Source organism: Typopeltis vanoorti, chromosome 20 (assembly GCF_054136105.1).
Source record: "Typopeltis vanoorti isolate ZY-2024b chromosome 20, IOZ_Tvanoo_1.0, whole genome shotgun sequence".
NCBI classification, from domain to species: Eukaryota; Metazoa; Arthropoda; class Arachnida; order Uropygi; family Thelyphonidae; genus Typopeltis; species Typopeltis vanoorti.
Window position 1 is genome coordinate 107,348,946 of NC_143568.1, and position 14,971 is coordinate 107,363,916.

The following is a 14,971-nucleotide window of genomic DNA, read 5'->3' on the forward strand; positions in this document are numbered from 1 at the left end:
CTAAATTTTATGCAATTTCATTCTCACTGAAATTGTTACTAGAATTATTAACCTTAATGATTTTTGTTAATTTAAGTTTTGAAAAATTTCTTTTGGCACTAGCAACATTTATAGGAATGGTTAATATTTGCAGAAATGTAGTTAAATTTGGATATATTTCTGTCAAATTTTGATTCAATATTAATTTTAATTAGTGAAACAAATGATATTTTAAACTCTTTTGGAAGTTCTATACTGTGCTACATTTGTAGCACAAATTTTAAGCTCCAGTAGGGTTTAAAACCTGTGCGATAGTTGTACTTTTTTTAAAGACCTGGCTATTTTTTCCAATATGCCCTGGATGTAAGGGATGGTGATGACATTTCTTATATCTTTCTGAGGGGATGGTCAAGAAATGGGGAAAGGATTTATTATTTTTTTAATTCTTTAAGCACTGTAGCCATTGGATAAGAAGGTGTTATGTATATGGTTGAGTTCTGTTGAAAGAGAGGTTCCACTAGAACAAAGATTATAGGTTCTATTTGTTAGAATTTTAATGATGCAGGGGATGGTTGACAGAAGAGTTTGTGAATGTATCAGCCTGAATGAGTGGGTTTTCTACATACAGTGAAGGAGAGGTTACCATTCGGAAGGCTTGTCACCAAGATATCTAGAAAGTGTAAACTATTGTTATTTTCTTTTTCCATTGCAACCTGGATTCTTGGATGTAGACTATTGAGGTGAATGAGGAAGCAATATAATGTGTCTGGACCATGAGGCCAAATAGAGAACACATCATCTATGTATTTTAGCCAGATAATTTGAGAGGGGTTGAGTCTGTGGCTCAGTTTTCAAACTTTTCTATGTTAATATTGGCAAGTGGGGGGGGGGACCCATAGCAATTCACTCTATCTTTGTAAATTTTGTTCTTCCAAGAAAAATGACCAAAATTGATGGTAAAGGGAAAAGAGATCCAAGATGTCATAAGGAAAAGTATTTTTTACGTGTTAAGGTGTCATTTAAGGGAATATTGGTAAACAGAAAAATTAAGGTAATTTCGTGAGCACACTCTGTTTACATGTACTTAGATATAATATAACATGGATAAAAACAAGAATACTATTTCTTAGTTAGAGAAGCTTTTAATGAGGTTAACTTGTATGAGCCATGTGCTTGTGGCTTCAGAAATAATTATTGGTGCAAAGAAAGCCATATCACATATCCTGATATATTAAATCAATTTATAATTACACAAAAGTTTGTACAAAGTCAATTTGGTGAGCAGTTATGTTATTAATACTCTGGTATGTCTCTCTTGCATGTTGCACATCAGGTGGGAACTCACTTGAAGCTATATTGTCCTTTCTGCATTAACTGTAAGCACATATTTACAATTTTTTTTTAACATGTGTGGCATGCCAGTTTCAAGTTTTTTTCAGCAGTTTTCTATTTTCCCTTATTAGGCTCACAGAACTATCATCTTGTTTGAAACCTAATCAATGCAGTTAAATTTATCCACACAGCATATTGTCTGTCAATGAAGTCTGTTTTTTACTGGCCAGTTTGCTATTGCATGGAATGAAAAACCTGAATTTTTGGAAAGAAAAATCTCATCATCAAATTCCTGCCATGTACCCTCAGGGGTGTACAGGATATGACAGTACTACATGAAAAAATTACATCATTACTAACTTCCTATCTACAATTTTCCTCCAAATCAGTCTGTTACTTGTCAAGAGTCCAACATTATCAGATCTTATATTTCTATCGTCTAAGGCACTTTGTACCGTATCATTCCACCTATATCTTGGTCTACCTCTGGGTCGTTTTCCTGCTAACCTGGCAGAGAACACTTGTTTTGCTAATCTTTCCTCTCCCATTCTATTTAAGTGACCATACCACCTGAGATTAGCTCTGCTAACGCATTCCTGGATGCTGACAATGTCAAATTCTTTCCTAATATTCTCATTTTTAATATGATATTGCCATTGATGCCATCTGTTCACGCCTCTAATCTTTCTCAGGACTCTCATATCTGCGGTGTCTAGTCTTTGGTCAAGTGTTTTACTTCTGACTCAGCTCTCAGATCCATAAGTTAAAACGGGTATGAACACTGTCTTGTATACAGCTAATTTAGTGTTCTGACTAATTTCTCTCTTATTCCATAAGAATTTATTCAATTGACTTCCCACCATACCAGCTTTGCTGATTCTGTTGTCTATTTCTATATTTAATTTACCATCTTCAGTAAAAATCGTGCCTAAGTAGCTGAAATGTTTTACTTGTTCCACAGGTTCTCCATCCACAACACAGTTGACATTTTCAATGATTCTGCCTATTTTCATTGTCTTTGTCTTTTTATTGCTGACCTTCATACCATATCTATTACAACAGCTATTCAATTTAGTCAGATAATCTTGAAGACTTGTAGCGGATTTATTTAGAAGTATAACATCATCTGGCAAAGAGCTGACATTAACATCTCCAATTTTGATATCAGGTTTAATACCACTTTCCTTTATATAATGTGATCCATATAGATAATGAATAACAGAGGGGATAATGTACATCCTTGTCTCACACCAGATTTAACATTAAACCATCTTCCTGTACTTCCTTCAATTCTAACTGCTGACTTACAACTAAAATAAAGACTAAGTATTGCTTGATATAATGTCCCATTGACACCATATAACTGTAGCGTATTGAATAGCTTCTCTCTCGGCACCTTGTAATATGCCTTTTCCAAATAGACAAAACTTAAATACAGATCTTTGTTATATTCCCATGCTTTCTTGACTATTTGTCGTAAAGTGAAGATCTGATCCTGACAGCCTCTATTTGGCCTGAATCCAGCATGTTCTTCACCAAGCTTTTCTTCCACAATTCTTCTCAACCGTTTCTCAAGTATACTTGCATAGATCTTGCCAGGAACACTCAGTAGGGAAATACCTCTGTAATTCTCACATTCAGTTTTATTTCCCTTTTTATATGTGGGTACTATGAGAGCTCTACTCCAATCATCGGGAATTCGTCCCTCTGCCCAGGCTTTCTGAACTATGCAGTGCAGCCACTGTAAGACTTTCATACCACCATACTTCAGCATTTCTGGTCAAATATCATCTACTCCTGCTGCCTTTCCAAATTTCAAGCCTTTGATGGCTTTTTCTACTTCAAGTATGGATATGTATTCCTGACTGCACGCCTGATCAGTGATTTTTATCACTGTGCTGTCATCACTGCTTGTTTCATTTAGCAGTTTTTCAAAGTATTTACTCCATACTTCAAGGATATCTTTTTCTCCTGTTTTCATGTCACCTTTATCATCTCTAACTTCTTTTACAGCACTGTTTCCTCCATTCCTAAGCTTCTTCAACAACCTCCAGAATATTTTGCCAACTTCTTGCCAAAGTCCTCCGATGACTTTTGTTTAGCTAGTTTTACACACACGGGGTGCTTAAGGGTCAAAGCTGTATAACTGAGAGGAGACCTTCACATAGCCTTTAAAGGAACGCGGAGAACCGACCAGGGCTTCTGACCTAATGTCCAATCCTCACCTTCTCGTGGTGCACCCTGTTGGGTATCTACTTGGATATTGAACGGACGAGGATGGGCTGGCAATTTGGGATTTAGCCGACCAAATTGTATTCTTATTGGTTAAACCAAAATATAGAATGATGGTACAACATGACAAAATTTTATGCCGGCTGGGGCGTCGCCCGGTTAAACAAGGCCCTCGTTGTTTTCACCAGGGAACCAGGGCGAACAGCGAAAAGTCAGCTACTGGAAAAAATCTGAAAATAAACCCCAACTCAACATCACCAGAATTAAAGATCGGTACTATCAATGTAAGAAGCCTGAATGGCAAAGAAATGGAGCTAGCTGAGGAATTAGATAAGTACCAGATCGACATAATAGGGGTGACTGAAACAAAAAAGACCAAAACTGGTGAGATATTTCTGAGCAATAAATACAAAATGTTATATTCAGGCAATGACAATCAAGGAAAAGAAGGAGTAGCCATAGTATTCAACACAAAATACGAGGCTAATCTTCTTGAATGGCAGTCAGTCTCAAGTAGAGTAATGTGGGCAAATATGAGAATGGGGAATTGGACAATGAGACTTATTTGTGCCTATGGTCCCACAGAAGGTTCTACTAAGGTAGAAGTGGAGGAATTTTTTGACGCTTTAGAAAAAGCAACTGACACAATGAAAAATGAAAAGTTGGTCCTTGTTGGGGATCTAAATAGCAGAGTAGGAAATGATTGTGAGACATACAAAAATATTTTGGGAAAATTCGGAGAAAAGAGCAAAGCTAATAATAATGGCAAATATCTGTTGGATTTCTGCTCAGGACATGGACTGGTTATTGCTAACACCATGTTCCAACATAAAAATGTGCACAAATTCACATGGAGAGCAGAGGCTAGGAATAAGAAAAGTCTCATTGACTATGTTATTGTTGATAGTGATGTTTTCTCCCTGGTGCAGGACACCAGAGTGTACAGAGGATTTGAAATTGGAAGTGATCACTATTTAGTCTTGAGCAGGATAAAATTGAATTTCACATTGAAAAGAATAACATGTAAGAAAGTTTTAAAGCGAATAAAAGTTGAGCAGCTCTCAGATGTGAGCTGTAGACTAAAATACACAAAGATTATTGAAGGAAAAATGAAAGAGTTTGAGAACAGGAATCAAACCTTGGAGATTCAGTGGCAAACTCTGAAGAAAACACTGATTGATTCTGCCAGAGAGGAATGTGGTGAGGTTGTTTGTAAGGATAAAAAAATCAGAACTCCCTGGTGGACACAGGAGGTTAAAGAGGCAGTGAAGGAAAAGAAGAAAGCATACCAAAAGTTCCTGTCAAATAAGTCAGCTTGTGCTCTTAGAGAATATAGAGACAAATGCAAGAATGCTAAACACTGTGTAAAACTAGCTAAACAAAAGTCATGGGAGGACTTTGGCAAGAATATAGAAAATAAATATCAAGAAGGTGGCAAAATATTCTGGAGGTTGTTGAAGAAGCTTAAGAATGGAGGAAAGAGTGCTATAAAAGGAATTAGAGATGATAAAGGTGACATGAAAACGGGAGAAAAAGATATCCTTGAAGTATGGAGTCATTACTTTGAAAAACTGCTAAATGAAACAAGCAGTGATGACAGCACAGTGGTAAAAAACACTGACCAGGCATGCAGTCAGGAATACATATCCATACTTGAAGTAGAAAAGGCTATCAAAGGCTTGAAATGTGGAAAGGCAGCAGGAGTAGATGATATTCGACCAGAAATGCTGAAGTATGGTGGTATAAGAGTCTTACAGTGGCTGCACTGCATAGTTCAGAAAGCCTGGGTAGAGGGACGAATTCCCGATGATTGCAGTAGCGCTCTCATAGTACCCATATATAAAAAGGGAAATAAAACTGCATGTGAGAATTACAGAGGTATTTCCCTACTCAGTGTTCCTGGAAAGATCTATGCAAGTATACTTGAGAAACGGTTGAGAAAAATTGTGGAAGAAAAGCTTGGTGAAGAACAAGCTGGATTCAGGCCAAATACAGGCCGTCAGGATCAGATCTTCACTTTACGACAAATAGTCGAGAAAGCATGGGAATATAACAAAGATCTGTATTTAAGTTTTGTCGATCTGGAAAAGGCATATGACAAGGTCCCGAGAGAGAAGCTATTCAATACGCTGCAGTTATATGGTGTCAATGGGACATTATATCAAGCAATACTTAGTCTTTATTTGAGTTGTAAGTCAGCAGTTAGAATTGAAGGAAGTACAGGAAGATGGTTTAACGTTAAATCTGGTGTGAGACAAGGATGTACATTATCCCCTCTGTTATTCATTATCTATATGGATCACATTATGAAGGAAAGTGGTATTAAACCTGATATCAAAATTGGAGATGTTAATGTCAGCTCTTTGCCAGATGATGTTATACTTCTAAATAAATCCGCTACAAGTCTTCAAGATTATCTGACTAAATTGAATAGCTGTTGTAATAGATATGGTATGAAGGTCAGCAATAAAAAGACAAAGACAATGAAAATAGGCAGAATTATTGAAAATGTCAACTGTGTTGTGAATGGAGAACCTGTGGAACAAGTAAAACATTTCAGCTATTTAGGCACGATTTTTACTGAAGATGGTAAATTAAATATAGAAATAGACAACAGAATCAGCAAAGCTGGTATGGTGGGAAGTCAATTGAATAAATTCATATGGAATAAGAGAGAAATAAGTCAGAACACTAAATTAGCTGTATACAAGACAGTGTTCAAACCAGTTTTAACTTATGTATCTGAGAGCTGGGTCAGAAGTAAAACACTTGACCAAAGACTGGAGACTTCAGATATGAGAGTCCTGAGAAAGATTATAGGCATGAACAGATGGCATCAATGGCAGTATCATATTAAAAACGAGGATATTAGGAAAGAACTTGACATTGTCAGCATCCAGGAATGCATTAGCAGAGCTAATCTCAGGTGGTATGGTCACTTAAACAGAATGGGTGAGGAAAGATTAGCAAAACAAGTGTTCTCTGCCAGGTTGGCAGGAAACCGACCGAGAGGAAGACCAAGATATAGGTGGATTGATACGGTACAAAGTGCTTTAGACGATAGAAATATAAGATCTGATAATATTGGAGTGTTGACAAGTAACAGACTGATTTGGAGGAAAATTGTAGATAGGAAATTAATAATGATGTAATTTTTTTCATGTAGTACTAGCATATCCTGTACACCCCTTGAGGGTACATGCAGGAATTTGATGATGATGATGAGTTTTACACACTGTTTAGCTTTCTTACATTTGTCTCTGTATTCTGTAAGAGTAAAAGCTGACTTATTTGCCAGGAACTTTCGATATGCTTTCTTCTTTTCCTTCACTGCCTCTTTAATTTCCTGTGTCCACCAGGGAGTTCTGATTTTTTTGTCCTTGCACACAACCTCACCACATGCCTCTCTGGCAGAATCAATCAGTTTTCTTCAGAGTTTGCCACTGAATCTCCAAGGTTTGATTCCTGTTCTCAAACTCTTTCATTTTCTTTTCAATAATCTTTCTGTATTTTAGTCTACAGTTCACATCTGAGAGCTGCTCAACTTTTATTCGCTTTAAAACTTTCTTACATGTTATTCTTTTCAATATGAAATTCAATTTTATCCTGCTCAAGACTAAATAATGATTACTTCCAATTTCAAATCCTCTGTACACTCTGGTGTCCTGCACCAGGGAGAAAACATCACTATCAACAATAACATAGTCAGTGAGATTTTTCTTATTCCTAGCCTCTTCTCTCCATGTGAATTTGTGCATATTTTTATGTTGGAACATGGTGTTAGTAATAACCAGTCCATGTCCTGAGCAGAAATCCCACAGATATTTGCCATTATTATTAGCTTTGCTCTTTTCTCCAAATTTTCCCAAAATATTTTTGTATGTCTCACAATCATTTCCTACTCTGCTATTTAGATCCCCAACAAGGACCAACTTTTCCTTTTTCATTGTGTCAGTTGTTTTTTCTAAAGCGTCAAAACATTCCTCCACTTCTACCTTAGTAGAACCTTCTGTGGGACCATAGGCACAAATAAGTCTCATTGTCCAGTTCCCCATTCTCATATTTGCCCACATTACTCTACTTGAGACTGACTGCCATTCAATAAGATTAGCCTCGTATTTTGTGTTGAATACTATGGTTACTCCTTCTTTTCCTTGATTGTCATTGCCTGAATATAACATTTTGTATTTATTGCTCAGAAAGATCTCAACAGTTTTGGTCTTTTTTGTTTCAGTCACCCCTATTATTTCGATCTGGTACTTAACTAATTCCTCAGCTAGCTCCATTTCTTTGCCATTCAGGCTTCTTACGTTGATAGTACCAATCTTTAAGTCTGGTGATGTTGAGTTGGGGTTTGTTTTCAGATTTGTTCCAGTAGCTGACTTTTCGCTGTTCGCCCTGGTTCCCTGGCGAAAACAACGGGGGCCTTCTTTAACCGGGCGACACCCCAGCCGGCATGAAATTTTGTCATGTTGTACCATCATTTTTTATTTTGGTTTAACAAATAAGAATACAATTTGGTTGGCTAAATCCCAAATTCCCAGTCTATCCTCGTTCGTTCAGTATCAAAGTAGATACCCAACAGGGTGCACCACAGGATTGGACATTAGGTCAGAAGCCCTGGTCGGTTCTCCGCATTCCTTTAAAGGCTACGTGGAGGTCTCCTCTCAGTTATACAGCTTTGACCCTTAAGCACCCCAGAGACCCTTAAGCACCCCCATATTAGGGTGACAAGAAAAATCTTGTCACCCTAATATGTGGGTGGCTGACTCATCTTCAGTTGAAAAGACTTGATAAAGGTTCTTCACATGTGATCAGCACTTAACTTAAACATACAAAGATGAAAAATGTTAGTGATGATGTTAGAATGCAATGAAGAAAACAGAAAGAGCTGATTGTTTTGGTGGGTTATGAATAATTTAAAAGGTGACAAGCATGGAATGAGAAAAGATGCAAAAGTATTTTCTTAATTTCAATTTTTATAATAACACAAAAGGTTACTGTAGTACATTTTGTACCATGGGTGGGCTAAGGATTTTTTTTCTCATTTTATCAAGTTTATATATATATTTTTTGTAATTTTTTAATTTATTTTTACATAGTCAAGAAACCCTGCTCTAGAGGTAAAACATGGAACATTTCAAGCCACTTCAGGCCTCCAATAAGTGGGATGGTTGTCTGACACAAGGCAATGAAATTCATCTCCCACCTAAATGGAAGAAATGAAGAAAGAAGAGTGGGTGAGTAAAGACTAAGTTTGTTACGCCACTGCATAAGAGGAATGAATTGAGTACAGATAAACAGATAAAAAAGAGTCAATGGATCAAATAAGTCAATGAATAGGTTATGCAGAAAGAATGGCATGTAGTTTGTAGATATACAAAATGAATTTGATAAGTAAAAAACTTATAACTAATGGATTGCAGTTGAATGGATTTGGGGTTAGGAGTCTGAGAAGGGTTATTCAATGAGTTTATTTGGAAGTGCAAAATAAGAGTAACAAAGCAATTATGATGGATGCAATAAGTGTGTGTGTGTGTGTGTAAGGCACCTTCAATGAGAATAAGAATATTCAAAATGCTAAATAATGCAAAGGCAGTTTCAAGCACAAATGCGATTCACATACACGAATGCCAGAAGTATCAGGAATAAGGGTGAGGAGTTTTTTGGCAGTTAGTTCTATTCAACCGAAAATTGACTGGTTGAAAAAGGATGATATAAGGTTAGAATATAAGGAGTGTATTTTCACGGAGGACAGACAAAAGAGTATAGGAGGTATACTGCTGATAGTAAAAGAAATGCAACTAATAAGGGTAAAGATTCAGCATAAAGGCATGGACATAGGAGGTAGCTTATGTGGTGTGAAAAGCTAACAGAGCAAAATAAATAGTAGACTATTTATTTTGCTATACTATAATAAATAGTATTTGCTATACTATAATAAAGACTATAAATAGTAGTAAATAGAATAACTATTAAAATCAGCTCAAGAAGTACAGGACAAGTAATTATTATGGAGACTTCAACCATGGAGACATAGACTGCCAAGTAGAAAGGATGCACTAGGTGAAGGAAATGAAGTGGAGATCCAGAATTTTAGAGTCTGGATCTGGTGGTATCTTCAGAGGATTTGCCTATAACCAGGGCTATGGACAAATCTTCTGATTGCTTAGCTTCCAAATGGGAAGAGTGATTATTCAGTCATGATATGGATGGTGACTAAGCTACAGAAATTTTCAGTTAAAAAAAGAGCTGGCAGTCATAAAAAATCTACAAATCTACAATGGAATAATGCTAGCAATGTATATAAAATGGTTAAGGGAAGCTTTAGGGAAGTATCACACTACATACCAAAGTTATGAGAGTAACTAAGTATATAAATAACATTATTCTATAGAAGCTGCAAAAAACATGTTGTGAAAGGGGAATATAAAAAGATAGTCAGTGCAAGCACAGGCAAGAAGAGCAACTGGCATGGTAAGGAAGGTAAATAAGATTATGAAAGGAAATTAGAGCAGACTAATGGAAATCTAAGAGTTCTTTCACTATGTGGCAAAAAGAAAGATTCTGAAAATAACTTTAATGAATACTGATTAGGAACATGACAGAAACAGAAGAAATAGATTACTGAGTGACTATTTTGCAAGGTTGTATCATCCAGGTGGAGATACTGCAGAGAAAGATGACAGAGAGATGTGAGAATAGAGGTAGATGAACTGGAGGTGCTTAGGATATTATAAAATCTCACTGAATAATTGAAAATGATGAGATGTTGACCTATGTGTTATGAGGAAGTATAGATAAAGATATTTATATATAATAGATATATAGGAAGTATAGATATTTGAAGCCTCCTTTATATATGGCAGCTCCAAAGCAGGCATTACAAATTTCAGACTAATCAGTATATCAGGAATGATTGTTAAGATAATGGAAAAGTTGGCAAGAACTCCATTTCATTGCTTTGTGAAAGATAGGGTTTGCCTTAGTAATTTACTCACTTCCTACAATAAACTGACAACTAAGTTGCAAGATTCTACTGAACTTTGCAAAGGTATCAGACAGGATATCAAACAGAACTCTATTACATAAATTAGAGAAAACAAGGATGGAAAGGAGCATGGCTGACAAACACTAGAATCAAAGAGAAAGCAGATGATCAATGGTACGTCACAGGGCTCTATGTACCTGTGTTGCTGCTATTTAATTTGGACATTAATGATATAAGACTTGATTTTTATGAGGAATATTCAGTTGTTTGTAGATGATGAAAAACTTGGGAAGGGCAATAGCTAATGAAAGTGACAGAGATCCTGCAGGATAATTTAAATAGGATCACAGTCTGGGCAAAATATAATGGTTACAAGTTTAATTTGGCAAAGTATCAGTTGGGATCAAAAGATAAAAGATAAGTTGTATATTATACAATGAAATTCAGATTGAACTGAGAAAATGAGATTAGGTGACAGTGTACAAAGAAAATTTAGAGGGGGATATTGCAGAAGTTGGCAAAGTGGCTCAAATGATCATTTTGATGTTGAAGAACACATTAATAAGTAGAGATGAAGAGATTAACTCTCTTTATAAAGTTTTTTTATGTCCTAATCTGGATCACTGTGCACATATTTGGTCTTGGTTTCTTGAGAATGCATAAGTGTTGCAAAGGATCCAAAGACGACATCATCATCATCATCATCATCAAATTCCTGCCATGTACCCTCAAGGGGTGTACAGGATATGACAGTACTACATGAAAAAATTACATCATTACTAACTTCCTATCTACAATTTTCCTCCATCCAAAGGCAATCCGTCAACAAGGAAAGACTAAGTTTGAGAGTTACAAAGTTTATTTGAAAGCAAGATATGATAAAATATAAGTTATCAAATGGGTTTTATAGAACAGAGGCTGAAGATTCTCATCCATGACAGGACAGGAGAGAACAGGGGCATGATGACTAAGCTTCTTGCTTTAAGAGTGGTGAATGGGTCATCAGAGGCAGTCATGAATGCTTTGTCAGAATGATGGTTAGCATGAACATCAACAGCATATACTCCCATGTAAGATGCTTCTCACATCATGTGTCAATCAATATGACAATGTACTTTACACTCTGTTCAGATTTTATATACTTATCTTGTTATGAACAACATATCCTGAAAATGACAGATCCGGAAAAAAAGCTGTATGTGAATTTTATTTTATGTGAATAAATTGTTCTTAGTGAAGCCTTTTCCACTTTTCATTATGGCAGTTAGAAGGGTTCTGTGGTTAATCTTATTCTATTTCATATTCTTTACTGGAGAACATATATGAAATGGTTCAATAAAACATGTTTCTGAGCAAACTTCTATTTGTTTTTGAATACCCAAGAAACTTGTGAAGTTAATCCTTACACAAATACAGAGCTTTTGGCTACAACTAAAAATTCCTGGTGTCTTCACAATTACACTTTTTTCTTTTTTTTGAAACAAAGATGAGACTTTCATTTATAAATACGTTCAAGCAAAAATATCAACCTACAATGAACTATCTTACAAGTATAATAAAGAAAAATCCCTTAAAATTATATAATGCATAATGTTTTATTTTATTTTATTTTTTTGGAAAGTTAAGTACATCTGATAGCAAATGCACAGTGTGTAAAATGGCTAGCAAACATACATGACTAGAAATATGCAAAATGCTAGTTTAGTATTTATAATGACATGACCAGAGAAGAAAAGTGAATGAAAGCAGCACTGCAACGAACTGAAAAACTAGTTTCAGCAACAATCCAAGAGACTGATGTTTCAGATTAAGGTTCAGGTATAGGTGTAACTGTTAAACAAGAATTTTTATCTTATTCAATTTAAACATACTGTGTACAAAATTTCTTAGTACTTGGAGTGATACTATATTCTATTATGTTCAATCACTCTGATTTATAACCCAATGAATACATACTCAGTAGATTCTGTTATAATCAACCGATAAATGTCAAGTATTTAGGTAGAGGATGATTTTCACTACCCAGTGTGAGACCTTGCTTATTAGGATTGAGAAAGTATTATTGTTTGATCTCTGTAGAACTGCTTCCAGATTACCTAACCTTTAAGTAACTAATAGTTCTAACCTACTATAGCCATTTACCTACTATAGTTATAACATACTATAACCCACTAAAGCCATTTGTGAATGGATTCACATTAAAAAAGGATTTCATGATTGCACATTAATAGTAATAACTGCAAATAATACCAGTTAGTAATAAGGTAAACTTAATGTGTAGTACTATCATGGTGTCCTGTATATCTTTGAGAGTATGTACATAGGAATGTGATGATGAGCAATACCACAATTAGAAACTACAACAAGAAATGAAGTAAGACAAATTTATTGAGTGTTTTGTGAAAATCTAAGCAAATGAGAAATACAATAAATGCCATTTCTCCTGTTACAAAGTTTACCATTATAGTTATTTAACGACAGAAATGAGGAATGCGATTTTCAACTCTCTGCCGTTTTCGAGACTTCATCTGATTAAAGAATTCTTTGATGTCTTCTGCACGCACAATCTAAAAAAATGATATTGATTCAGTAATCAACCAAGTAAGTTCTACATAACAATGTCTTGATTAAATTACTTACTTGACTCATATATGAAATATATAAACTGACTCAAATCGATTATGTTTTATTTTTCATAAAAACAGAAAACCATTCTTCCCTTTACTACCCAACTCTATTCATAAGATGACTCTTTCCTGGAATAGATTTAGCTTTCAATCTGTGCTATATTTAACTTCTATTAAATATAGCACAGATTGATTCAATATCAATATAAAGAGTGAATACTCTCCTCATATTTGAGGCAACCAACGGCTCAATCAACACAGAGTTCAGTAATGGATGGAAGTTGGCTACTGCACATCTTAATTGTTTCAAAGAAAAATAGGGAAATTAATGTGGCAATGCTGATGAACCATGGAAATAACTACAGAAAATAAATAGTAGAAAATGAATGCATATATGATAGGGCATCATCATTAGAGGATTTATTAATCAGTGGTATGGTTGGTAAGACAAGCAGTACAGCACTTTCACTGAAAAATGCATTCAACATATATTCTACTCTAAAGTTAATAAGTTTCTTTCTCTCCAGGTTTACATATTATTAGCATAATGAAAGTTCAACAAGCTCTTGTAGTTTTATTACACACACACATCAGTAAAGTAAGTGATGATTTTCATCATCCGTTGCGAGATAATTACCTGCTTAATGGAGGCATGAAGTGGCTTGAAAAATTATCATTGGTAGTTTCTAAATTAAAGTTCCTAGATTATATAACTCTTAGATCGCTCATGGTACTAAAAAAACGCAAATTTCTGTGGATAGAATTCACATTAAAAATCCCATCTAATATGATTCTGAATAATTTGGTGTATCCTTTAATCTAAAGCATATTGAAATTTCCTGTCAGCTGAATACAGTTTAGCATGCTACTCAGATCAATTATTCAGACATATGCTACTTTATACAAATACAAATTGAACCTATGATGACCATTAAATATTGATCAGTCTAAACCTCTGGATTTTCTCTCTCATTTTTGTCCTCTAATATATCAGATAACCAAAAAAGTTGGTGCAGTTTTTTATAATAAAAAGTAAACTGCAGAAATTTTCATAAAATGTTTTATTCATTAAAATAAGCACCTTCACAATCTACAACTCTCTCCCAAAGAGTTACGTTTGTAAATTCTGCTTTTATAAAACGTTTTGTCTTTAGAAGTAATAAACCTACCAACCTCTATATAAATCTGTTTTATTGCAGAACTGCCTATTGCACATTATTATCTAGCAAAAAAAAAAGGTGATAATCGCATGGAGAACTGTCAAGAGAATATGGAGGATGAGGTAGTATCTCCCATCCTAAAGCACAAATCTTCTCATGGGAATGTTTTGTAGTATGAGGTTTTGCGTTGCTTGTAAGAATAGAACTTTCTTTTGATTAACTAGTCCTGGCTGTTTCTAAAGTAACACATACTCAAGTTGCATTGAATAGATTGTGACCATAATTGTTTGGCCTGCAGCAAGAAACTCATAGTGGACAATACTGGTTCCAGTCCACTACACACAAAGCATAGTCTTCTCGGGATGAAGTAGTGTATTTGAAGTGTCTAGCACTTGATCGTTTGGTGACAACCAATGATAAATTCACTTCCTGTTAGAGTACAAGATCCATTTTTCATCACAAGTGAGCAAGTAATCCAAAAACGGCTTGTTTTTATGATGACGTGAAAGAAGTGAAGAACAAATTGATAGCCTTTGAAGTTTATTGTCATCTGACAATGCACGTGAGACCCATTTGCTTAGCATACATGATTTTCACAGTTAATGCAAGTGAATTATTCACTTGCATTAACTGTAAATAATTCAAATTCT

The 14,971-nt window shown here is 35.1% G+C and overlaps 1 protein-coding gene across 1 annotated transcript in view; it reads right to left on the reverse strand.

The window, feature by feature from the left end:
- Window positions 1–12,904: 12,904 nt before the first annotated feature.
- The window catches only part of LOC150095766 (putative E3 ubiquitin-protein ligase UBR7), a 105,865-nt gene continuing 103,798 nt past the window's right edge, over window positions 12,905–14,971 (reverse strand). The window contains exon 11 of the mRNA XM_090410237.1: window positions 12,905–13,101. Coding sequence (XP_090266363.1) covers window positions 13,006–13,101 — 96 coding nt within the window. The 3' untranslated portion in view covers window positions 12,905–13,005. The remainder of the gene's footprint in view (window positions 13,102–14,971) is intronic.